At 37.7% G+C, this 27,325-nt stretch overlaps 1 protein-coding gene across 3 annotated transcripts; it reads left to right on the forward strand.

The window, feature by feature from the left end:
- Nucleotides 1-1,832: 1,832 nt before the first annotated feature.
- YME1L1 (YME1 like 1 ATPase) lies at nucleotides 1,833-25,846 on the forward strand. 3 transcript variants are annotated; one of them, XM_054192718.1, is made up of 19 exons: nucleotides 1,833-2,068; nucleotides 4,835-4,966; nucleotides 7,446-7,608; nucleotides 9,250-9,348; nucleotides 11,385-11,500; nucleotides 12,660-12,810; nucleotides 12,902-13,009; nucleotides 13,805-13,887; nucleotides 14,714-14,804; nucleotides 16,812-16,964; nucleotides 18,311-18,443; nucleotides 18,948-19,010; nucleotides 19,510-19,622; nucleotides 20,004-20,159; nucleotides 20,880-21,031; nucleotides 21,899-22,025; nucleotides 22,122-22,195; nucleotides 22,823-22,909; nucleotides 24,029-25,846. In XM_054192718.1, exons 1-19 carry the CDS (start codon nucleotides 2,039-2,041, stop codon nucleotides 24,170-24,172), a joined length of 2,175 nt encoding a protein of 724 aa, XP_054048693.1. In that variant the 5' UTR covers nucleotides 1,833-2,038; the 3' UTR covers nucleotides 24,173-25,846. The 3 variants fall into 3 exon arrangements, with proteins under 3 accessions (XP_054048693.1, XP_054048694.1, XP_054048695.1); XM_054192719.1 differs by having other exon boundaries at nucleotides 1,834-2,068; nucleotides 11,385-11,494; XM_054192720.1 differs by lacking the exon at nucleotides 1,833-2,068 and adding an exon at nucleotides 2,123-2,309.
- The last annotated feature ends 1,479 nt before the right edge of the window (nucleotides 25,847-27,325 follow it).

Below are 27,325 nucleotides of genomic sequence, written 5' to 3' on the forward strand. Positions count from 1 at the left end.
CTATAATGGTATTAAATACAATTTATCACTGGCTGTATTTGCGATTTAGCTCTGCAGCATTAATTTAGTTGTGTCTCGGCAGCGGCAATTTCAGCTGAGAGCAGGAGGGATGGCTCCTTCTGATGGGATCATCATTACATCAAGTAATGCCAGTTGTGAAACTCCACCGTGGGGCAGCCTGTGTTCCACCGCAGCCTGAGCCCAGCCAAGAGAGGACCTACCGTGTTGCCTCCCTTCCCTCCAGGCAACAAAAGCCCTGGTGCGGCTGCATGGAAAACTGCTTCATGGGGTGGATCCAGGTAAACGTTCATCACCTTTTAGCGTTTGGGGTTTTTATGTTGTTGTTGGGTGAGGTTTCTGCCACATCAGCTATCTGAGCCACATGACTCTGATCATGAGAGTGCAGGGGGAGGCAGCACTGCGGCTGCACTGACCTAAATCTGTGGAAGTTGGTGTGGGGTGGCACTTCATAGAATCATAACATTATCTAGGTTGGAAGGGACCTTTCAGATCATCAAGTCCAACTATCAACATTGACAAAAACCATTACTAAACCGTGTCGCTAAGCACCTTCAGCGAGGAAAGGAAGAACAGTGGTCAGGTAAAAGAAAGAAAACTATAATAAAACCCCCAAATAATTGGAGACCACATGGAAAAATAGCACGAGGGATGAATGAAAAGGGATGACTATCAAAGATGAAATTCTGCCATACGTAGAAGCATGTGCCCATAATATCTGGTTACTGATGCATGTTTTAATTTGTAAAAGTTTATTTCCAAATGTGGTATACTCTAACTCCCTGCAAAATATTTTCAGTACTTCAGGAAGGCACCTTGAGTAGTCATTGTAAGGGATGTGACCTAAATGACATGTATTCATAGAATCACAAGAATGGTTAGCATTGGAAGGGACCTTAAAGATCATCCAGTTCCAAACCCCTGCCATGGGCAGGGACACCTCCCACTAGACCAGGCTGCTCAAAGCCCCATCCAGCCTGGCCTTGAACACCTCCAGGGATGGGGCATCCACAGCTTCCTGGGAAACCTGTGCCAGTGCCTCAGCAACCTCAGAGTGAAAAATTTCTTCCTAATATCTAGCCTAAATGTACCCTCTTTCAGTTTAAAATTGTTACACCTTGTCCTATCACTACACTCCCTGATAAAGAGATAAAGAGTCCCTCCCCATCCTTCCTGCAGGCCCCCTTTAGGTACTGGAAGGCTGCTATAAGGTCTCCCCGGAGCCTTCTCTTCTCCAGGCTGGACAACCCCAGCTCTCTCAGCCTGTCCTCACAGCAGAGGTGCTCCAGCCCCCTGACCATCTCCGTGGCCTCCTCTGGCCCCGCTCCAGCAAGTCCACGTCCTTTTTTCTGTTGCTATTCCGGCAGTTTGTCCCAGGTGCCGTGGCTATGCTGATGGGGATCCCGCTGCCCACGGCCCCCCGGCGCGGCGGGCAGCTGCACTGCACAGGGCGTGGCCGGGCACGTCTTGCTCTGGGGATGGTGCGGCCGCCCCGTTTCCCACTCCCACATTCCTCTTCCCCCCGGGAATTCCTTCCCGGAGACCCCCGCCACCAGGGTACCGGTTTTGAGGAAGCCCTCGGGCTCCAAGCGCCCCTCCTCCCTGCCCGCCCCGCCCCGGGGGGGTGGTTTGCCCCTCGCCCCCCAGTCTCCCCCGGTCACCGATGGTTTGATCCCGCGCGTGGCGTAGCCGGGGACGGTGGGAAAACAAGAGTCCTGGTTGCCAGGCGGCGGCTGCGCGCGGGGTGTGTGCGGGAGGGGAGCCAGAAGGGAGAGGCGACCCGGAAGCTCTACCATCTCCAGCCGCTTCCGGGACAGCTTCCGGCCCGGTCACTGCCGGTCGTGGGGCGCGGCCATTTTCCCCAGGAGCGGAGCCGTGGGGCGCTCCCGCTGGCGACGGCGGCGGCAGCTGCCACAGCGACCCAGCGGCGCAGGCTGACAGGCGGGCACGGCTTCTGCGTCTGGGCGGGCAAGCAGAAGAGGCGCCTGTGGTCGCCGCCGCCGCCGTCCCCGCCGGGAGGATGTTTTCCTTCTCCACCGTGCAGCCTCAGGTGAGGGGGGGGCGCACCGGCGGCGGCCCCGGCCCGTCGCGGTGGGCAGTTGGCCGTGCTCGGGACCCCCTCTCCATTGGGCTGCGGTCGGGGGTCCGCTCCGTGTGCGGGTGGAGGCAGCGGTGCCGGGCGGAGGCAGCGGGGAGTCCCCGGGGTTGCGAGCCTCCGCGGGAGGAGCCGAGATCCCGGCTGCCACGTTTCTGGGGCCTTGTCGAGTGTCAGGCGGGCGTGAGCGATGGAGGTACGGGGGGTACAAGGCGGGGGCGGCACCGGGGGTCCCGGGGGAGAGGGGCGGGGCGGGGCGGCGCTGCAGCGGCCTGGGGTCCTGTCTGGGCAAAAAGTGCGTAAACGGAGGGGAAGGTACAATAAAAGCTTGTAAAATGCGAAATGAAAAAGTTAACCTCGAGGTGGCGCCTTCAGTATCTGTTTCTAAAGTAGAAGCAAGGAGGGGTGTGTGTGTTATTACAGCTAAAGTTAAGGTGTGCTGTTAATTGTTACAGGTTGTTGCGAAAACTGAAAAGAAATTACGTATAATTTCTAAGAGTTAGTAGAGGGAAAGTCCCTCAATTATCTGTTATATAGAACAGTTTGGGGGCAGTCAGAAAGGCATGTTTTATGAGATGGTGAGTAGGATGGGACTTGTGGGTTTTGTGGGCTTTGATGCAAACCAGTGGTTTTATGTTTTGTGTTAGGGGGATTAGTATGTGATAGTTTTAACCCACAGTGGGATTTGATTGTTCTTTCCAGATGTGGAAAATGTGTTAATTGTTTTTGTTAGTATAGTGAAATGACAGAACTTGTGAAGATATTTTTAGGAACGTGTCATCCCACCTTTTCATAGTGGGAAATGAAGGAGGAGAGCTTGGTTAGTGGTTAGAATGCTGGCTTTGACCTCTGGAGGCTTTATGGTTTTACCACAAACTTCGAGAGTTTAATTATAACTTTGGGCAGTTAATTCAGAGGCAGTTTTCATGTCTCACAGCATTATCTCTCTTAATCCTCTGTCTAGTCAACACAGAGGTGGAAGCCTTGCAGAAGGACATTCATAGGCAGAGGTTTAGTCAGGTATTGTTCCAGCAGCAAGAGTTGCACCCCAGCTCTCTTCCCTAGTGTTGTGTAATGGGACTGAGGCATTTTGGAAGTTTTGGAATTATTTGTACCATATATTCACAATAGATATAGTTATATGATAGAGGAGGGGCCGTGATATGTGGTGCGCCCAGGCTTCTATACTGATTCATGAGGTGGCATAACTGAGCTGACTTGAGCGCTGCTGAACTGCGGAATGGGCTGTGATATGTGTACATGCTTTGTTTAGGTTAGTTTGATACTTAGGTAGGTTGCTAAAGTGGTATCCCAAGGAAGAAAACATAAAGGAAGCTTTTTGGAATAACTTGTGTAATGCAGGAAAAAATACAGATATTTCAAGTTCTAAAAACGTTACTTTATAGATGAAAATAGGTGTTGTTTGGAAAATAATACAAGAGTCAGTAGTACTCAAGAACGGTGATCTCTGAATTAGTAAAATGTTGATTCAACGCTGTTCAAAAGCAGCTACAGAGCTTTCTGTTCAAGTCGGTTCCAGGGAAACCGGCTTGATGAGATCTGTTGCTTGGATAACTGTCCAGGGATAAGCTGGAATTTACTATGTTATAATATTTCATATTAAAGTCTGAAATTCAGGCCTACCGCTAAATAGATGGACTACCTCATCTACCATTCTTTTTCTGTTTATGTTGTTTAAAGAACATTACTTCTCTTCAGTGGCTGTGTTGTGAAGTCTTATCAGACTGGTGATCTTAGTTTTGCCTTGGCAAACACCAAGACAGGCTCAGGATTATTTTAAGTGAACACTTCTTCCAAAGAAGAGAAAGTTCCTGAATGAGAGTAACTATAAACAGGTTTTAAAGATTTCAACAGATGGTGTCAATTTGCATGCTTTTCAGTGTCGAAGTCATCTATTACTGTTTTTCCTCTTTTTCTCCCCATGTTACTTGTGTTTCATTTTTTGTCTTTTATTGCTATGTGAGGAAAAAAACACCTATTTGGAATGTAAATTGATTGATTGTGACGGGGGGCTTGTGACTACAGAGGAAAAACATTCAGTTTCACACAGTTTTGTATTTTATTTGCATTAAGTGATTGTTAAGTTTGTAATATTTGTCAGAAGACAGCAACAGTCCTTACTGTTCTGTCATCTGGTTGCAACAGCGCATATGTAACACAGCAAACAAGTCATACATTAAAAAAAAAAAAAAAGGAAAAAAAAAATATTCTGAAGGAAGTGTTGAAAGTGGTAGCAATTTTTTCCTCTGCTGTTGCAGCTGAGAACAATGCATTAAAAGTTGTCTGTTATTTTTTTTTTTTTGTAATTGAACATTGTCTTAAGTGCAAATTGAGGGCAGTCTTTGCATCTCCTGTGACTTGTACCTACTTCGGTATTTGCAAATCTGGTGATTATTTTCTTTAAACCATGCTTATGTTTGAAAAGCAGGAAATGTAGATGTGTGTCGTGTCCCGTCCCCCCCCCACCCCGCCCAGGCTTTGTGAGCTTCTAATCTGTCATGCATACTTAAACTTTCTTTTTTCTTTAAACAGATATCAGCTAACCTGTGGTGTTGCAGCTAAGTTCATGTGGTTTATTATGAAGTCTTCAGTTAAAAGGCAGTGTGCAAGATACGCAATTATAAGTCAGGGTTTGGAATGGAGGTTTAAATAGCTTAAACAAGCTTAAATCATTACCTGAGGTTTTTTTTTTTTTCCTAGGCTACTGTTCCTCTGAGTCACCTTATCAATGCCTTTCATTCACCAAAAAGCTCCACTACTGCTGCCAGCACAGCATCTGTACAGCCTGTCCAGAGGGACGCCTCCCCGGAGCATGATCCTCAGAAGAGTGAGGTACTAAAAACCTTTGGGAAAAGTGGTAGTTTGCTTTTAACTGAAATAAACCCAAATAATGTCAATTTAAGTGAATTTAATATTTGACTTGTTTTATAAAATAATGGGATGTGACAAAATGAAACAGAATGTTGACACATAGAATGTAGCTTTTTCACAGAACTTCAGTCAATTGGTGCTTTGGCAGTAAGGATTCTATGAAAATACAGTATTTTGTTAATAAGAAAAAATGCTAGTACTTGTCTCATTAGCAGTTTGCAAATGAGGAGGGGATTTGTTTTCACTTTCAACTTAATGTTTCTTGCTCCAAAGCAACAATAACTTTTCTGTTAATAAACCCCTAATTACCTTTTCACTCTGAGTTCTAGCAAAGTTTGTTTCATTATAGCTTATGAGAAAACAGACTGTAACTTAAAATATATTGGGGTTTTTTGAGAAATTAAATAGCATATTTGCATGTTTTCTTATATTTCTGTGTAAGTATCTTTCATTATCATTAGGTATTTTTTGTTCTTTACATTGAAAATCAAGATACAGAAAGTGCAAAGCAGTGTCAGATCTTGCCACTTCTCTTTCGACTCATTTCTTACAACAAGTTTTATGACTGAGGAAATGTTTGGGACAAAAAACATGGAGTCTTTCACTAACTGCAGAACTCTTGGAAATCAGCATGGATTGTACTAATCATCCCTGTGTTGTGATTCCATTATTGGGTGGGGTTTTTTTGGTGATTCTGTGTTTGCTTCTAATAGTAAAAATCGATTTCAGCGAGAGACATGGATTATTTATTCAGTTCTGTATTTGTCTTTCTACTCAGCATGAGAATCCTCTAAATACGGAGAGTTTTTCATATTTAATACTTCCTTTCTAATTCATCATACACCTATTTGCTTCCTCCTAGCATGATAAAAGTATAAAAATAATAATTAAAAAAGTTTCTCTTAATTAAACTATTTTTAAAGACAGTTCTTAAAGCAAGTTGATTAGACTACAATAAACCTAAATAAACTTAAATAAGCTCAAATTGAAAACCGGCAAATACTGACATACTACATGCAGTTCTAATATTGAATAAAGTTGAACTATTAGAATGGCAAAAATCATTATTTGAGAACGTGAAGCCTCTCTGCTGTGAAGTTAAAACTGTATTTGGAAGTAGTAATGTTTTCTGAAGGGTCACAGAAAATGTTACTTTTTAAATTCTTTTTTTAACCCCTCCCTCCTTCAGTAACTTTCCAAGCAATTACTAAGCTGAAGTAGGAAGGCTTGATCTACTCTTTAAACTATGTATAAAAGTCAGATGACATTTAAAAATGTATTTGTACTTATTTTGAATATAAATGGACAGGAAGCAATCTACCCTAGCCTTTAGAACAGAATACTTTGTTTACTTAAGAAATCCATTTTAAATTATACATTTTGAATATGGTGGTATTCTGGATGCATCTTGGAATCTGTTCTAAAAGTGCTTCTTTTGACATTTTATTCGAGTATTTTTCATGTATGTCGTTTTATTGGAAATCTAATTTTACCTTGAATGTAGATAAACATAAAGCTTGCATAAAAACAATTTAAGAAAAAAATATAATTCATAATGTTCTAACTATCAAAAATTAAATACCTGCGCAAATACATTTAGAATACAATATTTACTTCTCAGTTAAGAAAATGTTACTGCAGAAGCAATATTGAGAGGCTAATAGATATTTTAAAGGATCCAAACCAAACAGTATTTTTAAAACATAGTCTCCCATAAAAAGATGGTTTTCTATCTGTAAAATACAAGACTAAAATTACTTTGATCAAGGTTAGTTATTTAGTAACTCAAGTGTATGTGTCGTATCTCTTTGGTTTTTTTCATAGTTTCTTTGCTTTGTAGGAAATCCCAGATCTTAATACCCTTTTCTCTATAGAAGCTTTTGCCTTTCATTGTGTGTCTGCCCAGCTTGTGGCTCTTTACGATTCTAACTCTGGGTATAGTTTTTAAACATCCAGTCTTTGTGCTGCTAAATCTGTGCTAGCTGCAAAAAGGCAAAAAAAAGAGATTGGGGGATTTTCCTGTTTGCTCACTTGGATGAAGTATCGTGGGTGGATATTGCTGTACACCGTTCCCCCTTGCACTCTCCATTTGCTCTATCATGAAGAGTAGAAAGTGTTGGAAAATTGCATTTTCTTCTGTGTCTGCTTCTATCAGGGAGCAGGAAGGTGTTAAAAAGACTGAGTTGGGAAGAAAATATATTTGTCATAAATGTACTGTGACAATGAAAATATCAATGCGTGCAAATGGAAAAGTTATTGTGCATTGACAGTAGCAAATATTCTTTCTTTAATCATGTCCTTTCATTCATTTATCTTCATTTAGAAATTTTTTATTTCAGTCTGAACTGTGAAATATAGGTGCTGTATTAAGCCAAAATTCTTTTTTTTTTTCCTTAACGTAATCTTCAGTAAATTTTGAACAATTATTTCTATTTTGCAGTCTGTACTTAATTTAAGAGATCTAGGACTGTCTGATTTGAAAGCTTACCACTTCAAAGAACTGGTGAACAGGTTGCTTCCTGGCTACTGTGCAGAAAACAAGATCTCTTCACAGTGGCATACATCGTACATCTCTGCTGAGTCCTTCTTTGAAAATAAGCATGGTATGTTTGAGTAAAGTGCTTATGAGAATTGATAAGACTTAGATTATAACGGTAAACACAGTTATTCTTTAATCTTTTGTGCTGTAGATAACTCATAGTTTAAAAAAATCTTTAATAAAAAGAATATTAATGTGTTTTTTGTTGTATACAAGTTGCCTCTGGAGTGGTGCTTTTGAATCTTAAAAATGTTAGAAAATTCAACCCAGATTTTAGAATTGTTTCTTCAAATTTGGAATTGAAGTTGTATGCTATTAAACTTGTCTGAATTAGAAAGGAATTCAGGGTGGCTAACTGTTAACAGTCCATGTAAAGTATTTAATTGCTGAAATAAACCGAGAGTGGTTTATTTATTAGCGCAGAGGCAGTTTCCTAAATGTGAACAGAAAAGTTGCAAATGCTTCAAAGCTTTCATAGATGAAGGTAAAAGCTCACCGGACTGGTTGTTTCATTCACAGTTGAAAAGGCAAGGTTATAGGTGGAAAACTGCCACAGGCAAGGGCGGTACTAAATCTTCAAGCGTGTACCTTTGGTGTAGGTGACACTGCATGCTATCAATGACTGTTATTATTGATACGTGTTTGTGCGTAATGTGAGAAGAGTGTTTGTATTTTTTTTAAACTAATGTGTTCATAATTATGTTGTATTAGATTATCCAATATTCAGGATTGTGGAATATACAGCATTGTAGAATTAGTAGCTAATCTATTTTTTCCTCCTTCCCATAGTGCCTCAGTATTTCAGTTGTTAGCTTGTCAGCTGTTATTACAATTGTATAACTTCAAAAAATGCAGTAGGAACATTCAGGGTTCTTTTTTGCTTTCCTAGATGTGTCTAACTGATGTAGGAACTTTCTCAGAATGTATAAAATAAACAAAAAACCACACCCTTCTTGTGATTACATTAACTTCTGAATTATTATGGAAGAGAGCATACGTAGGCTTGCCCTCAGTTTTTTCCCCTCTCCCACTGCAGGTCTCTGATGTTTCTTAAGTAATTCTTACCTGCTAAATGAGGATGAGTTCTTTGAACTGTTAGTAACTAAACAACAGATAAATGAAAGTCCACTTTACTTACAGTCTCTAGTGTGCTTGAAATAGAATCTGCTAATAATTTTTTCACTGTGATGCTCATTTATTTATTTATTCTTGTTTCTGCATTGCTCAAGGACTGTACATTTATGTAGACTTAGTATAGTTTAAAATGTTTTCGTATGTTATACAGTCTGTTTTAAAATGCCCGTGAGCAATCTCTTCTTTAAAGCCTTTGAAACTGAATGATTGCTTAAATGCTGGTCCTTGAGTTTTATGAAAGTCTTTGGATTCCTGTCCAGTCTAGATAAATTTATTCAGCTCTCTACAGATGCGCAGAGTTTTCCCTCCCAGATACAGCTTCAAATTCAAGATTCTGCATACTAATATTTTTTGGAAATCCCAATTAGAAAAAATTCTGGTGTTATGCAAAGTGCCTGACGTAAGTTAACTGTCTATGTACTGGTAATGGTTAATTTAATTACAGATGCCTGAAGGACTGTAGTAAAATGGAATGAATATTTAAGAAAGAAAAAACAAGCTATGTAAGAAGCAAATATTTAGTTGCCATTTAATGTAGGGTGTACTTACACTTTGCTGTATCTTTTTACAGGCTTTGTGGATGTCTTCAGTGTTTTACGCTCATCTTGTTTGTACAGACAGCATCCTAATCCCCTCCAAAATTTCTGTTCAGATGTTCGGTGTTGGCCAGGTATAAAACAATAAACTATGCTATTTTTAATCTCTATAGTATCTTTTTATTCTGGGAGAGTATTTTTACTTTTGTTATAGAGGTGTCACTCAGGAAATGCTGGTAAACTTCCAGAAGGAACTTTACATTGATACTAACACTTTAAATCATGAAGTTATTTTTGCATTTGAGTAGTGTGTTTCCAGAATTAAGTTAGTAAACATGGTGTAACTATAGAATCTTGTTCAAAGATGTCAGTATTTGTGGAGTGTGTTCTTAAAAGATGATAGATGAGCTGACTGCTTTTGAATCAGTAAATACGTTGAATCTGGTATTCATCCAGATGAACTTTCTAAGGTGTTTGGTGACTGGTTTAAACTACTCCTGGATGTATGATGGGTAACAACAGGACTGCATTAGCAAGAACATAATCAGGAACTCGGGGAGTTCAGGTATTGTCCTCTCTTCAGTTCTTCTAATGCTACATTGGGGTACTGTGTCTGGTTTTGTGTCCCATAGTTGAGAGACAGATGCTGACAAAATAGAGATAGCCCAGTGATGGGCTATCTGGACCCACAAGGCAGGGTCCAGATTTTCAAGCATTTAATGTATGGGGAAAACTGGAGGATCTGAGGTTTTAAAAATAGCAGAAGAGAAGGCAAGGAGTGATCTAATTACTCTTGGAGTCATATTAGTTACCCTTCTCTTGTACACCTTAAAGAAGAGGCAACAATTAACAAGTAAAAGCAAAGGAAATTCCTGTTGGAAAATTTTCACAATGAGAATGGCTAAGTTCTGAGACAGATTGGCTGGAGAGGTTGTGTTATCTTAATCATAGTATTATAGGATGGTTTAGGTTGGAAGGGACCTTAAAGATCATCCGGCTCCAAACCCCTGCCATGGGCAGGGACACCTCCCCCTAGACCAGGCTGCTCAAAGCCCCATCCAGCCTGGCCTTGAACACCTCCAGGGATGGAGCATTGACAACTACCCTGGGCAACCCGTGCCAGTGCCTCACCACCCTCATAGTGAAAAATTTCTTCCTCGTATCTAATCTAAATCTACCCTCTTCCAGTTTGAGACTTGGAGACTTTCAAAACTGAGCTGGATGAGGTCCAGAGCTACCTGATGTGATGTTGAAGTTACACCTTTTTTGAGTAGGGGTTTGACTAGGTAACCTCCAGAAGTTCCTTTTATCTGGTGCTATTCTATGATAACAGAAGGCTCAGTTAAAACTATGTAACTGGCTAATATTGGTGATTATTTGAAAACATAGTAGTGAAAGGAGATGCGTATTATTGACGTCTGTGATTTATGTGATAAAATCTCTGTTGCAAGGTTTCTGGTGTGATAGAATATGACATGTAGTGCTATAAGAATATATAATAATATATCATTATATATTATTTTTTATATATATATAAAAAGTATATAAATGGTCTCATTTCTTTTATTGGTTTCTAAGTTAACAGCACACGTAAGCCATTCCAGTTCTCTTCAGGGCACCTTATCAGCTGAGCTTTTAGACAAAGCTTATCTTAGAGCAGGAACCTTCATTCCCATCCTTCTGGATTAGCTTCTGAATGTTTCATGTTTGCTAGCCTGCCTGGATTTAATTCAGCCGTATCTTTCTGTTCCCTGAGAGGGTGATGGGGTTTATCTATAATTCACATCAAGTCCTGATTATTTTAACCAAAATTTTTATGGGAAAAATATATTGCAAAACAGTAAGCATTGTGCTTGCAAGTTTAGATTACAAGTTAGATGACCTAACTATCCATTTACAGTACTAAAATCTTTATTTATCCAGTTTATTACTGTTAGATCCAGAAGTACCTTTCATACAGGTTTCTGTTTTTTTACTTTTTTGGTCAGGCATCTTAAACAGATTGCTGTTTGCAGTTCTCTTCACTTTCTACTGTGGATATTTTTGGAAATTACATTCCGTTCAATCACAATAGTCTTTTTAATATAACAGTTTCTGAAATCGCTTAGGCTTTTTTTTTGTAGTGGTAGTAATGGATAGTTTTTAACTTTTTTATTATTATTGTTTTAAGTTTACATACAGTCACGGTCCTTTAAGACTTTGAGATCAAGAGCAAGACGCCTGCAGTCAACATCTGAACAATTAACAGAAACCAAAAATTCACTTTCTTCACTTTTGAAGGTAAATGTGAGTAGCATTATGAAGTTGTTTTGGACATATTCAGACCATCTTGTTCTCTTGAATAAACCTTAACAATTTACCAAGGATGTTTTGTTTCACTAGTGTGTGAAAAAACTTCTTAATTCAAAACTTGAGCTAATGACAACATACTGTTTTTCTTATTAATACACAGATTTGCTTCATGTATCATAAAGATTATTTGAATTTTTTAGGATAGTAGTTTCAGAGTTTTAAACTCTAGAAGTAAAATTCTTTTTGTATTCTGTTTTTGTGTCTTGGTTAAAAAAAGCTTGGAGTCAAATGAAGTATATGTTTTAAACAGAAATACAGCTAGTTTAACATACAAGAATGTATTTTTTTTTTTTAAGCAGTTCAGCCTGTGATTGATGCTCTAAGTATGAATTTACTTGTGGCTAGGATATTTTTAAGATACAAAACTTTTAAACTCAGTGTTTCTATGGGTTACAAACTCACACATATACTTTTAATTGAGCAGATAATTGTCCAGGCTTGGGGTAGCCAAGCGCTTAAGAAAACCAAATTAACCTAGGTACTCTTTGCTTCTAATAGATTGTACAGAAGTCAGGCTAATAAAGCATTTGATCTGATTGTGTGTGTAAATTAGCATTGAATTCTCCCCGTCTTCTAGGCATATGTGGTTTATTTCATCTGTGGACTAAGTGTACCATGGATGAAGATAAACCAGAGCTAGCTCCATGCGGTGCTGCTCTTGAATTTGGTAGGGTGTATGAGATGCATTTGCTCAAGCTCTATCAAAACTATACTTAGGAAGATATTTCACATTTGGAAATAATTTAAGTTGATTACATGAAGCAAAAACCTTAAGCTAATAACTCCCACGGAATCCAGTGTACAAAGCTAGCTGTACAAATCTGCCTTAGGCTGCATTTTCTGTTTGGAACTGGGGTTCAGGAGGGCTCTGAACCTGATCCGTTTGGCAAAAATCAGGTTGCCCCTGCTTCGAACCATTGTGATTCCACACTCAAGCTACTGCCCTGTGTCGTCTAACTAACTCCATAGTGTCTGAATTACGTGCTTTTTTTAATTTATTTTTTTTTTCCCCCTCACCGATGCTAGCCAGGTAGTAAGCTAACTGCGTATTAAAACTTAGTGTATACTAATGCTGCTGTGGCAAATATTTCAGGGCTTTATCCTGAGGAAGCGAAGAATTGATGTTGAAAACTTAGATACGCTAATGAAAACAAAAAACATCCCAGAGGCACACCAGGATGCTTTTAAAACTGGTTTTGCAGAAGGCTTTTTGAAAGCACAGGTATTCCTGCAAAAAACACTTGGTAAGTTGTTTTAGTTCATGTATCTTGTCTTTGCATTCAGAAAGTAATTTTTTTCAGCCCATTTTAAAACTCTTTTTGTTTTCTTTTACAGATTCCTTAAGAAGATCACGTTTGCTTTCTTTCTTTCTCTTTGTTCTTTGTTTTTATCTTGCCATATATTCGTCATTTTTACCTGGGAAAGGCTCCTTTTCTGATGCTGGTTAGTTAACTTTTTTTTCCCCTCTGCTTCACTTGTGTTGTTTCTTCCTGCAAGTTTAGCACAAATTAAATGTGTTTTGACATTATGATTGTTTTAGGATAACATTTCAATGTACTAATGAAAGAGAAGAGTTATTTATTGCTTTTCAGACAATAGTGTGACAAAATTATTATAGCGACAAAAAATTTGTCTGTTAATATAATTATTTTAATCCTTCTGGTGAAAAAATAGAACCAAGCAGAGAAGTCAGACTGTTCACCAGTTATGTATTTGTCTTTGAATTTAGGTGATGCATTTTCTAGATCAGCAGTAGGCAAAATGGTTTGATTTTTTTTTTTTATCGTATTCACAGCGTAGTTTATAGCAACTAGGTACTTGCATGGCCAAATTGTCATCTTAAGAAATCTGTTGGAAATAGCGGAATGATCAAAGGCTGAGCTAATGTAAATGGAGAATTTCAGTTTCATGCGAAGTTGTTGCCTGGGTCTCAAAAAGGGTATGTGCAGAAACTCTGAAGAACAACTGCTGGTTTTGTGTATCTGCTTTTGGATGCAGGGCTTTCTGTACGACAAATGGCTAAAAAGCACTTGCATCACTGAATTAACTGCAAATATTGTAAATATTTGGGTTTTTTAATAAATCTTACTCTTGCTAGACACTTGTCGGAAACATGCCCCTTTTAAAAGGGCGTATGTAAAGTTAGTGGCTTAATGGTATGCATTCAATGCAAAGTTCAGTCTTGGAATGAAATGACTTCATATGTAAACTTGTTCATCATCTGCCGTTTGCTATTAGTACGCTTTCGAACATCGAGTATCTTTGATGCAGCGGTTGATCCAATCCAGTTGAAAAATGTCACCTTTGAGCATGTAAAAGGGGTAAGTTCAAAAGTAAAGTGTGTGTGAGTTCTTGCTTAACTAATCATTGTGAGCCTGAAGGATGTCTTATTCTGTTGAAGAAATTTCTTTGTATGAACTGAAGTCTTATATGTATTCACCAGTCCAAGATCAAGGAGGGTTTAACCACTCTTGTTCTATTTTATATCTTTGTGGCATTTAATACCTTATAAAAGGTGCACCCTCGACTTGTTGAATCACATTTTTAAAGGCTAGAATAGCAAAAGGCAGGCCATAAGTACCATGTGAATCTATTTTTCGCAGAAGCTGACCAATACAAGAAGATGGTAATGCCATTTGATCGTTTCTCTCTTAGTACATTCTCTTTCGGACAGCTGATACTAGGACAGAAGATACAGAGATTCCCAGAAAGAAGTGGGCATGTCACTGCTGATGGGATAGCTTTATTTTTTCTATTCAGCTGTTCTTTGTCTGTTAGTTTCTCCTCCCCTTGGGCAGATAGGATTAACCTCTTTTTAACTAATTAGACTAATATCTTGATGCAGGATTTTTGATTCTGTATTTATCTTGTTGGTCAGATCTGGTCTTGACCTGTTTGGTTATTCCTTCAGTATTACTAACTTTAGTGTTTACTGATTCCTATGAACAGTTCTAGGAAATAGGTTGAATTAAACTCATGGACACGCGGTATCCACACAAATTCTCCACTTTCTGTTGTGTATTTTTGATCAATATGCAATTGGAGACTTAAACTTGTCTAAGTCTCTAATACAAAACTCACTTAGAAAAAAGATGCAAAACTTTATAAATGCTTAGTTGTGTTTTGTGGCATGTTTTTAACATGTAGGTTGAAGAAGCTAAACAGGAATTACAAGAAGTTGTGGAATTCCTGAAAAATCCACATAAATTTACTGTACTAGGAGGCAAACTTCCAAAAGGTAAGAATCATTGCTCAGCAGAAGTGAAAATCGTATGTAGCCATGGCTGTCTTTGTAGCTTTGTTCTATGCTGAATGACTAATTTACAGCCTAGCTTCTGAATGGTTTTTTCCTTAACTTAAGGAATCAAAAAAGTATATAACCAAAATGGGCCTCCGTACTACTGTTGTATTTAGTTTGTATCTGGGAAAAATCGTGAAATAATGTTATACATAGGTAGTAGATTTCCCTGTTTGCTTAAAATATTTTAGGCACAAACAAATCTTCAAAGAGAGTTGTGAAAGCTTCTTTATTAAAGGATACTCTTAAAAATGAAGTACTTGGGGGTGCGGGAGTGGAGGTGAAGGTAGTTACGTTGCATGCTTCCTGTCTTACCTTCGGTCCTCCATATGTAAAAATTAGTCATTACTGCCTGTCCCCATAGAGAATCTGAGGTATCTGGGATACTCAGAAGAAGCAAAGATGCCTGGATAGATCTTACATGTGGTAGAAGTTCGATAGAAACGTTAGGGGTAATAAGCTATGACAGAGCAAAGCAGTGGACTGTACATTCCAGGCAAAAAGCCTTTCAAAAACCAAAGCTGTGTTTATTGTTGTTAGCAGCCTTCTTTGCAGGGTTAAGAATTGGTATTTCTTTTGAAGTCCCAAGTGAACCTTTTAGAGATGATGTACTGAACTACAAAAATTCTTTTACTTTGTCACTGAACGTAACATAGTATAAAAAAAAAATTACTGATAAAGTTATGTATAATTGGTGTTAATGCCTTTTTGAGTAGAACTTTATGTAGCCCAGAGGTTTTTAGGTCTGTATTTTTTTTCCCCCCTCCTTTAACTGTCTCTGTAGGGATATCTTTTTTTTTTTAAAGTTAACAGCTTCCCGTTACAAAAATCTTTAATTCTGTTATACCTCTTTTCATCTGAGAAAGATCCATAACAGAAGTTTAGACCTTATTGCAGCCTTTCTGTACTTAAAGGGCGCTTATAAGCAAGATGGGGACAGACTTTTTAGTAGGGCCTGCAGTGATAGGACAAGGGGTAATGGCTTTAAACTAAAAGTGGGAAGATTTGGACTAGATATAAGGAAGTATTTTTTTATGCTGAGGGTGGTGAAACACTGTCCCAGGCCGCCCAGAGAGGTGGTAGATGCCCCACTCCTGGAAACATTCAAGGTCAGGTTGGACGGGGCTCTGAGCACCCTGATGTAGTTGAAGATCTCCCTGCTCGTGGCAGGGAGGTTGGACTTGGTAACATTTGAAGGTCCCTTCCAACCCAAACTATTGTGTGGTTCTATGATAATGCAAAAATGTCCCCAAAAGAACCTGTATTGCCCAAATTAATATGTTGGGGTTAGACAAAACTTACTGTGCCTTAGTCCTTTATCTTGAAAGGCAGGGGGTTTTTATGTAACTGACCTCTTATAAGGCCTTTATTTCTTCTGTACAGCTTTCAGCACCTTTAGTGCTTGCTAACTGCTTTAGACACTTCAGAAACAGATGTTTTTATTTAAAAGGATGATAAAGTTTGATCATAGTAGAAGGCTAAGTGAATCTGAAATATGTAAACCTGATAAGTCTGTTCCTGCTAGTGCTCTACACTGTTTAAAGTCCGTTATTTAAATTAAAAAAAATTTATTTAAGTAAAAAAAATAAAATAGTAAAATTCTACTTTCAGAAATGGCTAAGAAAATGTCAGTTTGAAGAAGACACTGTTAGGGATTCAGATGCTAAACTCAGAAGTGACTTTGTAGAATACTTCGGGCTTCTGTTTTTATTTGATAGTCCTACGAATCTTTGTCATCGTTTCAATACAGATCAGGGTTTATCTCGATCTGTTACAGGAAGTTTCCTCAGGCTGCAAGTAATGAGCAGTATCTGAAATGGAATGTTAATGGCTTTTTGAAGCCAAGTGTAAATTGTTTCTTCTAATGCACAGAAGAAACAGTACTTGTATAATAAGACTGAATGGGTTTGGTGGTGGTGGTGTTTGGTTTTTTGTTTATCTTTTTAGGTATTCTGTTGGTTGGACCACCTGGTACTGGTAAAACTCTTCTCGCACGGGCTGTAGCTGGTGAAGCTGATGTTCCATTTTATTATGCATCTGGATCAGAGTTTGATGAGATGTTTGTTGGTGTAGGAGCTAGTCGCATCCGAAGCCTATTCAGTAAGTTAAATATTTGTGGTTTTGAAATCTTTTAACATGTGAGATTAAGTATTCAGTGTTGTTTACAAGGTTTGATTAGGTACAGTTCTGGTTACTGGAAAGTAGTAGTGTATGAGGCTAATAAATAAAACTTTAATTGTGTAGGTAAATCTCAGAATCCTGGGAGTATCCATTAACGGTAGAATCTTGTTAGCTGTCAGATGAAATTGTAGCAGAAATTATAACTGATCTTACAACAACTCCCAGAGAGAACAGAAGTAATTTAATTAGAAATGTAACGTTCTATAAACTAAATAGAATATTTTAAGTTGTAATTTGCTTACTGTCATGTGTAAATTACTGTAAATTTGAGTTAAATTCTAAACTTAAGATAAAATATAGTATTAGCCTTCTCAGTTACTTCCCTCATACTTTTATATTGTCTCTTTTCTTTCTCTGAATTACAGCTTTATGGGATCACAGCGATCCCAAAGATGAAATCTCACCAGGCTGAGACTTCCTTTCTTATGCCCATCAACAGGCTCAGAATAAAGGGCATTATAATGAAACTTTAGAAATTAATATTTAGATTAATAACTTTCACAGCAGAGGCTTTCTATTTTAGGTATGCAAATAAATATTATCAGGAAGGGGGGAATCCACCTTGTCTCTTAAATGGAAGAATGAGAGTTTGCATTTGTAGAACTGATTTCTTCACATGGAACGGATGCAAAATGTAACATGCGTTGTACCTTAAAATGTGCATTGTGCATTTCTTTGTTGACTATAGAAGTTTAGATGACTGACTTGTACATGACTGCCAATGTCACAGACATGCCTAGCTGGGTGAGATGAGTTGCATCCTGGTATGCATGTACCAGTCAGTGGTCTTAAATTTTATTACTGCATTTTTATTCTGTGTTTTTTAATACCTGTAAACTTGAGGGTGAGGTCTTCACTGTTAAATCACAAGCAGGTTCTATTAAAGTAAGTTCACAATTAGACCCATCACATTTTGTATTATTTTTATTTAATAGATTAACGTTCTCTATCCAAGCCTATGAAACAAAGTGTTGTAGGGAGTTTATACAAAATACAATGAATTTCTTAATCTGTTTTACTAATTCTTTTTTGTAGCATGATAAGAATAAACTGATGTGGAGATGAAGAACCCTGCTTCTCTTTGTATCGCTTAATTTCAAAAATATATTTCATTTCTTAGGCTAGCATCAAGACCATTCTGGTGATGTCTAATAGGACACGTTATAATCCAAGAGTAATAGAAATGGCAGAATCCTAAATTACATGATATACTGTTTGTTCTTTTGTGTAGTTGAAATGTCCTTCTACTATTCTTCTTCTGTCAGGGGAAGCAAAAGCAAATGCACCATGCGTTATATTTATTGATGAGTTGGACTCTGTTGGTGGCAAGAGAATTGAATCTCCAATGCATCCCTATTCAAGACAGACCATTAATCAACTTCTTGCTGAAATGGATGGGTAAATATATGGATTCTGAGGGCATAGAAGGTGCTTGACTGACTGGTATTTTGAATATTTGGGTGAATTTTTCTTCCTTGACAGCTTTGTTTTTTGTATATTTTTTTTAATGCTTTTAAGGATACAAATTTAAGATGCTCTTATGACCACTTTCTAGTACTGCCAACAGTAGTATTAATGGCCTTACTGTAAAGAATATAGAAGCTTCTGAGTTGTAGTAATACAATAGCTGCAATTATTTTAAATAATTTCTTCTTTTTTAGGCTGGCTATATATCTAAAGGTAGCAGTTCAACTCTGAGATCAGGGCATGTTTTTAACCAGTTGCTGGGTTTGTGTTCATTCTTGGATCACATGTTGTGGTTTGACAGTGTGTTTTTGACTGCCCAGTTGAGCTCATCCAAAATAAGAAGCAGTAGTAGTTATTGACCAAAAAAAAAAAGTAAATTCTGTCTCTAAAAATGCCCCCCCTCCAACATTCTCACCCTTCTTTTTTTCTATACAGGTTTAAACCTAATGAAGGTGTTGTTATTATTGGTGCAACAAACTTCCCTGAAGCATTAGATAAGTGAGTATAATGTATTGATCACTTCTACAGAACATGTATTAAAAACAAACAAAAAACCCCCACAACAACAACAAAGTTGCTTGTGATAATCTTCAAGTATTAAGTGTTATAGCTGGGGTTTTTCCTTCTTAAAAAGGATGTTTATTGACCAGTTTTTGGCATTTAAAAGGTTGTTGAGTTAAATATGGAGAAATAAGTAATATGCCTCTAAGCATCTAAAATTTCTGGAAGTTTTTCTACTTAAATTGACTAGTTGCATTCCTTGTTTGCAATGCAAAATTTTCAAATGCAAAAAACCCCTTCAAAATGGGTTGGTAATAAACATCTTTCATCTGTCTTTTTACAAATGGATAAGAAAAATGCATTTGCATGTGCACACCAGACATAGTCTATGTAGGTGTCTCTAGAAATATCAGGTGGATTTTTGTTCCTTATATATGTTAGAAACAGTTTACCGCAGCATTTTTAAGTCAATGTATTAAATTGTCTTTTCCCTTAGTGCTTTAATACGTCCGGGTCGCTTTGATATGCAAGTTACTGTTCCGAAGCCTGATGTAAGAGGTCGTACAGAAATTCTGAAGTGGTACCTTAATAAAATAAAGTATGATCCATGTAAGTAAATATTTTACTGTAATATCTCTTTATGTAACAGTTTTTATACTGGATCAGCCCACTCATGTAATAGTCCTTTATTCCATCAGCAATTGTGGCTTTACCATGTGTCTCAGTAAAGAACACAAAAAAATGCCTAGTATATAGTGTTACAAAAGTTTTCTGAGGGCAGCGTTTCCTTCTAGTTCCCAGCAGTTCATAGTGCCTTAATAATTAGGCTTTATTTCTTCTAAAGTTGAAAATGTTTTGTTTAACACATTATTTTTAATGGAACATGATTCTTGCTTATAATTTTATCATTTCGTGGTATTTATTCATGATACAAGCTTTTTCAGGAGCAATATGTACCCTAATGACAAGTTTGTTTGTTTTTCCCCACAGCTGTTGATCCAGAAATAATTGCACGAGGCACAGTAGGATTTTCTGGAGCAGAGCTTGAGAATCTTGTAAATCAAGCTGCCTTAAAGGCAGCTGTTGATGGAAAAGATATGGTTACCATGAAAGAGCTCGAGTTCTCCAAGGACAAAATTCTAATGGGTAGGAATTTATAGTAAAGACATACATATGTGTTACAGTACACAGGGGTTTTCTTGATTAAGATTTCTTGATTTTTTCGTGATTAAGACTTCTACAGAGAAAGAGAAATTTTTATGCTGTTGGTTTTTGTTTTTGTTTTTTTTTTAAACAAATAAGTCTTCTGTTAGTTTATTCTGAATTAGAACCTTTTGAGACCAGAGAGTAGTACGTAAAATTTAGAATGGGATAGATTCTTTAAGGCTTGATACTTTTTTTTTTTTAATCAGAAACGCTGCATGTTGGTTTTGACCCTAGAGGAAGATACAAGCTTGATTTCTTACCTTTTCCCTACTTATTCCTAAAGGAAAGGAGAGAATAAATGACCAGAAACCTGTAACTTCTGTTAAACTAACTTGTCACATGATAACACAAAACTTAAACATCTGAGATATATACGCTAAAAATCTGGTCTGCTCATACTTGAGAGAAGAAATGGAATTTTCTCAGATACTCAGACTGAATTTTGAATCTTTTCCTTTAAAAGCAACTTGTCAGTGGAGTATATTTAGGTCCACTGTAGACATTAAAATCCTACTTGTAAACATTTTGCCCTTAATGAGTGTTAGTTAATTTTGCTTACATGGCATTTCCTCAGCTACTTTGTGTTCTGTGTGAGTAAATGTAACGTGTGGATTGTGGTAGTCATCTGTACAAAGTTTATTTAATGTTCCCTCATTTAAGGTCCTGAACGTAGAAGTGTAGAAATTGATGAGAAAAACAAAACCATCACCGCTTACCATGAATCTGGACATGCTATCATCGCATATTATACTAAGGATGCAATGCCCATCAACAAGGCTACAATCATGACACGAGGAACAACACTTGGACATGTGAGTATTTCTAGAATTTTATGTTGCTTTAGTGCTGTTGAGGAATTTGCCAACAATTCTATTTGTTGTAATTATGTTAGTGCATATTGTAATATGTTAAAGTACTTGGTTATGAGCAATTTCTTGCAAAACTCACTGGTTGTCTTTTCTGTGTGATAGAAAGCTGTCTTCCTTCAGTTTGAAATAAAACAGCATATGCTAGTATAATAGTTCACATATACAAGGAAAAGAAAAGTAAGTATGATTCTGCTGCAGTTGAACTAGCACCCAATAGCGAAACTTTGAAGAATGTCTAAAGGACTGGAAAGCACAAACATTGCTCAACTGTACTTTTAACAGAAGCATCCTTTATCAAGTTGTTCCTTGTCCTGTGTGGCTCTTTCTAAACCTAAGTGGTTATCTACCATGTTTCTAGCATAGATATCCCTAATTTTTTCTTTTCTGCCTTTAGCTGCCAAGCTTTTGAACAGAAAAATATTTCTATTATGTCTGTGTTTCTATTGAACTTCATCCAAGTTAATGTGTTCAGTTAAAGAAAACTGGCCTGAATCCAGGCAAGTTGATTTGGGCCCAGTACAGGTGTAGTGAATAAGGAGAAATTGATAGAATAGATTGTTCTATTTCTTTTGGTGTTGGCTTAAGTGGCTTAATTTTATATGGTGCTCATGGCCTGTAGGAGGCAATTTCAGCTGGTAGACTAAGCACCTCCAAGCAAACCTGATGATTGTGTAGACTAGGAGGCCCACAGCATTCAAATTGTTGCATAAAAGTCTTTATATCTGCTTTGGATACAAACAAGGTATTTTTCAGATTATTTCAGTATTTCTCCTCTTTGTTGTTACCTGACCACGGTTCTGTATCTTACAGGTATCTTTACTCCCAGAAAATGACAGGTGGAGTGAAACCAGATCCCAGTTGCTTGCACAGATGGATGTCTGTATGGGAGGAAGAGTAGCGGAAGAGCTCATATTTGGAAGTGATCACATCACAACAGGTCAGCTGACTGGTAGTTAGAATTTTTGATCAGAGCTTGTGGACTGGCATGTTTACCTTGATTTCAATAACTGATTTAAATCTGTTTGCTATCTAGGTGCTTCCAGTGATTTTGACAACGCTACTAAAATTGCAAAACTGATGGTGACTAGATTTGGAATGAGTGAGAAGGTAGTATCATCAGCCCTGAATATTTGTACGGCACAAAGAAATATTCTGTTCTGTAACTAACTGCCTATTTGTCTGCCAGTGGTCACAGAGACTAAGTAGTTCTGACAAAAAAGAAAGTAAGCCTTATGACTGGCCCTGCTACAGAGAACTCAACTTAAAAACCTGTATATTTGACAGTTTAAAAATTAACTTGCAAGATCTTCACCTCAAAATTACCTTGAAAATTACTAATGTCTGCAGAAAATGTTTATAATAAAACCAAACATTTTACAATTGAGGATTATCTTGGGGTTGGGGGGGGTGACAACACTGAGTTTTCTAGGCTTCTAAAGAAACTTCTTTAGTCATCTTTATTACCCATTAAGTGTTGGTAGTCTAGGGATTTGAGTTTTTTTAAATAAGAAAACGCTTAATTGGGATCTGTACTGTGACCTGTTGAAGTCTGCAGTAACTATGTAGTTGATGGATAGGCTGCTTTGCTTGTTTCTGTCACAAGCACTTCAGCAAGCATTTGATTAATGTTTTTATTTTTTTGCAAGTAGAAGCAATAGGTGATAAAGCTGTTACTGTGTTTTATGTGTATTACTGCAAAAGTGGAAGATACGAGATTTTTTTGTTATTGTTTAGCTGGGTGTTATGACCTATACTGATACGGGGAAAGTTAGCCCTGAAACTCAGTCTGCAATTGAACAGGAAGTAAGAACACTTCTACGGGTAAGATTCTCTCTCGTCCTCCGCTCTGATGCATTTATTTTGAGATGAATTGAGCATCAGCTTACTTGATTATTCAGTTTGGTGATGCATACTGGTGAAAAGGCACAGGTGTATGGAAGTATTCCCAAGCCTTTAATGCAGGTGTAACTCTGAATCTCTGCATATCAAAACTTTTTGGTGATTGTCATGCTCAAGTAGTGAGAAACAAGTTGTTGGTGTTAGGTTTTTAAATATATTCAATTAATAACGTATTATTAGAAGAAAAAAAACGTATGGCTGTAAATTCTTTTAGAACAAATGAGAATCTTTTTGTGTTACTCTTACATTTCATAACTTGCAGCTAAATATTTTTGTATAGAATCATAGGAATGGCCATATCAGATCAAAGAGTTGCCTTTTCAGTATCCTCTTCCTCACAGTGATCAGTGTCGGATGCTTAAGGAAACTTCTAACATTTGATAATCACAGAACTCTAGATCACTGCTGTGGTAATCTGAATTTGTTTGGTACAGGCAGGAGAATTATTTATATCATAACATTTAAACCATTTAACACTTTTGCTGTAGCTGTTTTAAACTGACTCGGTCATGTAAGAACTATCTGTGTAGAACTAGAAGTTAAAGTTGAAGCTGGTAATGCTGGCAATGTGCATCTGCTTGCAGCAGCTGGGACTTGGGTAGCTTTCAGCTTTCTAAAAGTACATAATACTTCGAGAGTTTGATAAGCTTTTAAAAACATGAGTCTTTGAGGAACATTCCTTGAATGCTCATAATGTAAAATCAAATACTAATTTAATTGGCAACTTTTCAAATCATTAAGTCTTCTCCAAGTCATATGTAAAAACTACTGAGGTTTGTCTCAAGGACTTTATTTTTAGTCCTACTTCTGTAAAATGCAAAGGTGGTATAAAGTTTGGTTGTTTGTTGTGGCTTTTTTTAATTAATTATGTCAGTTAGACTTTAAACCTTTGAGAGACAAGAGCTGTGCTAGCTATGAAATGTAAGGCACAACTTTAAATATGTGTTTCATGTTGTATTTACCTGGAAACAATTTTTAAAGTGGAATCTTGCTGTTTTGTTCTGAAGTCTCAAAATCTCCTTCCACCTTTTTTAATATTAGGACTCGTATGAACGAGCAAAGAACATCCTGAAGACTCATGCAAAAGAACACAAGAATTTAGCAGAAGCTTTATTGAAATACGAGACTTTGGATGCCAAAGAAATCCAAATTGTTCTAGAGGGAAAAAAACTGGAAGTAAGATGATAACTTCTGGGATACAGCAACTGATAATTTGAAGAATGTACATCTAGCAATGCAGTAGTCTTACGCAGCATAGCCTTCTTTTCCCCTTCCTGATGTGTGTATGGCATTAGTGACACTTTAATATTATTCTGTCTCTTGTGAGCTTCTGTTACTCATCTATTTGTTGTGTCTAATCAGAGTAAGACACACAAAATAAAGCAAGTTCCTCATCCTCTGCTCCCTGTACTCTTCCCACAAGAAGTTATTCAGAAGGATAAATCTCAGGGTTGAATTCAGCATTTTGGTTTAGTCAAATGTGTTGAAGCTGTAAAGAAAAACATGCAGATATGCTGGTGTGTTTTGGCATAGCTTCTTGGGTCATCCTGCTGCATGTGCGTTTGAAGTGATACCCCACAACACGAGCTGTGGAATGTTTTATGGATAGTGACAGATTGATTTGTAAAATAGTAGTACGTAGTCTAACCCACGCTCATACTCTGAGGCTAGAGATCACTTTTAAAGAAGACTTCTTACTTAGAAATGTAACAAAACATCTCTAAGAATGAAGCGGCTATACAGTGCATCTCTATTAAAGGGAATTGTGGGAGCTCCATGTTAGAGGAAAAAAAACATCAGTGATTGTTTTTTCAGTGCTCTTGGGGTTAAAATACACACGTGTATGGCTGGGAGAGAAATTTTAATGCAAAACCAACAGGCTAAACACGTCTAAGCCTCTTTGGACCACGTTTTGGGCAGAAATGTGGCAGGGATAAGAGAAATACCTGTGACCTCTGATGTGCTGCTGACAAGATTTAGATTATTTTTTTTTATTACTGCAGTAGATGGATGACAGTGCTTTGACAGTGCTTTTACACTGCTGGAGATTCTACAGAACTAGTTTCTACTAATACTATGTACGGGCGTTTGATAATCCGACAGATAATTTCTTCAAAGAGGGCAATATTGCTCACTAAAGAGTAGTTCAGAAAATGTTTGAAGTGTGTGTTGTTTCAAATAACATTCCCAGTTCTTTTCTACAGTAGAAGTAGGGAAATAAAACCTTTTCTTTCAGCCCTTAAAGAAACCTCTGGAAATTCTAAGATAATAAGTTTTTGAAAACAAAAGCAGTTTCCAGTCAAATGAAAGTGATTGCTAGCAATTATATGCCAGTATTCTGATCTCATGGAACTGGTTTTTAGGAATAACACATCTTGATCATAATCTTTCTGCACAATTAATTGTCGACTCTTGGGACTATAAACTTCTGTTGCAGAGAGGGCCTTTATTAGCATATTAATGTTGAAGGTTACCATACTTGGACATTAAAATAGTTGGGCTGGTGCCAATAAATGTGAATGGAAAGTGGTAGCTACACTTAAAACTAGAAAGTAACATAGTATTTTAGAATTTTCTGAGTGTAATGCTTGATTATTACCTAGTTTTTTTTAGTAAAAGCACGTGCATTTTTTTTCTTTTGAAACCAAGATAACTTTCTATTTGCCTATTTTGTCAGCTTACTATAGTGACATCCCAGTGCAGTGTGGGAGACCTTCCAAATGTTATAAAACAGTATACCAAATGTCTAGGCTGACTAGTTACAGTTGTACATGTATTTTAGAAATATGCCAACAGAAACAGAAATATACTGCATATTTGGCATCTGTTTTGCAGTAATAAAGGTTAATTTTAATTATGCATATTGGTTTTCTTTTTATTCACTGTAAATTGTTATAAAATGTAATACCAAGTTCCCTACTATGTAAATTGAAGTGTATAAAACATTTAAACTTGTAAATAAATTTAAGAATGATGGCAAAATTGCACTCTCTCTAATTAGATTTCTAGGGAATGTTCTCCCTAGAAATTCAAGAGCTTTTTTCAATTACTGCTTCAGTAGCGGGACTTGGATGGGAACTTTCCCAGCTAAATCATGCGAATCTGCATTTAGAAACAAAAGCAAAAAACTTTTTCACTTTTGAAGTCACTAAAATCTCTATTGGATGATCTGGTTTGGGAGGTCTTATCTTTCTCATTCAAAAGCTTCTTGCTGTATGCAAAGAAGTGAGCACAGTCTCAAAAAAGAGTGGTGTATCATTGGGTCATGAAAGAAGACCGTTAGAGATCAGCCATCAAGTGTAAAAGGTATCTCCGTTTTCTGGCCAATTTACCAGCAGGGGTGTTATTGAAGAGTTTACAGTTACACCTAGATGGTTGTGTGCATTGCAGTATCTGTGGGGTTTCAAAGAAACTTGGCTATTTAGGCATTGGGTTTGACCTCTGGTGTTCTCAGGTGCACCTAGGAGCTGAAATTCCTCCTTGCAAAATCATTGGACAGAGGCAGGAGGCCACAAAGGCAGCTTCCAAAACATCAGATGGTGAGAATAACCTGACTTTTGAGTACACAGCCTCATGTTGCTGAAAATGGGTCAGAGTGAGGTGCTTTGATGGATTGTTTGTTTTTCAAATAGCCATCACAAGCATGGTGGCACATAAAATAAGAACTTCAAACTAGAGCATGATTCTGAATTTCCTGCATTACCAAGGCTGACTTATGCCAAAATTCTGCCATCAAGCTTAATACAAAGAAAATGGAAACTTCTAGTGAAAGGTGTGGTCTGCCTTTTCTGGCTGCCTACTACTGTGTCATGACCTGAGTCAGCTGAAATGTCACAACAGTTTTCTAGAGCTTGATCCCTTAAGCTGGCTGTGAAAATAGAGTAATCAAGCCACTCCGGTGTGTCGTTTTCATCTGTTCAGAAACATTTCCTAGAAGCAAGTAGAGCTATTTTTGCTTCTAAAACATGGCCGGAGAAGAGGGTCAGAGGGGTAAGAGTACTCACTAAGCAGGCCACTCACTCAGCTTTCAGCAGATTTCCATTCTTTTTCCAGGACCATGACTCCCCTTTGTTCTCTCTAGTATTTATGAAGATTCCTTCCTTTGGTGTTGGACAATATGAGTGCATTACCTGCTCCTTTGGCAGCTTTGTCAGTGCAGAAATGGCTGTATCATTTGCCACAATAAAAGCACAAATATGGACGCTGAAACATTTAATCATAGAATCATCGAGGTTGGAAGGGACCTTTATGAGTCAAACCATTAACCTAACATTGCCAAAACCACCACTAAACCATGTCCCTCAGCACCACGTCTACCCATCTTTTAAATACCTCCAG

The sequence above is a fragment of the Rissa tridactyla genome, chromosome 2 (genome assembly GCF_028500815.1).
Source record: "Rissa tridactyla isolate bRisTri1 chromosome 2, bRisTri1.patW.cur.20221130, whole genome shotgun sequence".
Lineage (NCBI taxonomy): Eukaryota > Metazoa > Chordata > Aves > Charadriiformes > Laridae > Rissa > Rissa tridactyla.

Coding starts and splice junctions, on each gene's coding strand:
- YME1L1 (XM_054192718.1), top strand. CDS start 2,039: ATGTTTTCCTTCTCCACCGTGCAGCCTCAG. Junction 21,032..21,898: donor GAGGAACAACACTTGGACAT/GTGAGTATTTCT, acceptor TGTATCTTACAG/GTATCTTTACTCCCAGAAAA. Junction 22,026..22,121: donor AAGTGATCACATCACAACAG/GTCAGCTGACTG, acceptor TTTGCTATCTAG/GTGCTTCCAGTGATTTTGAC.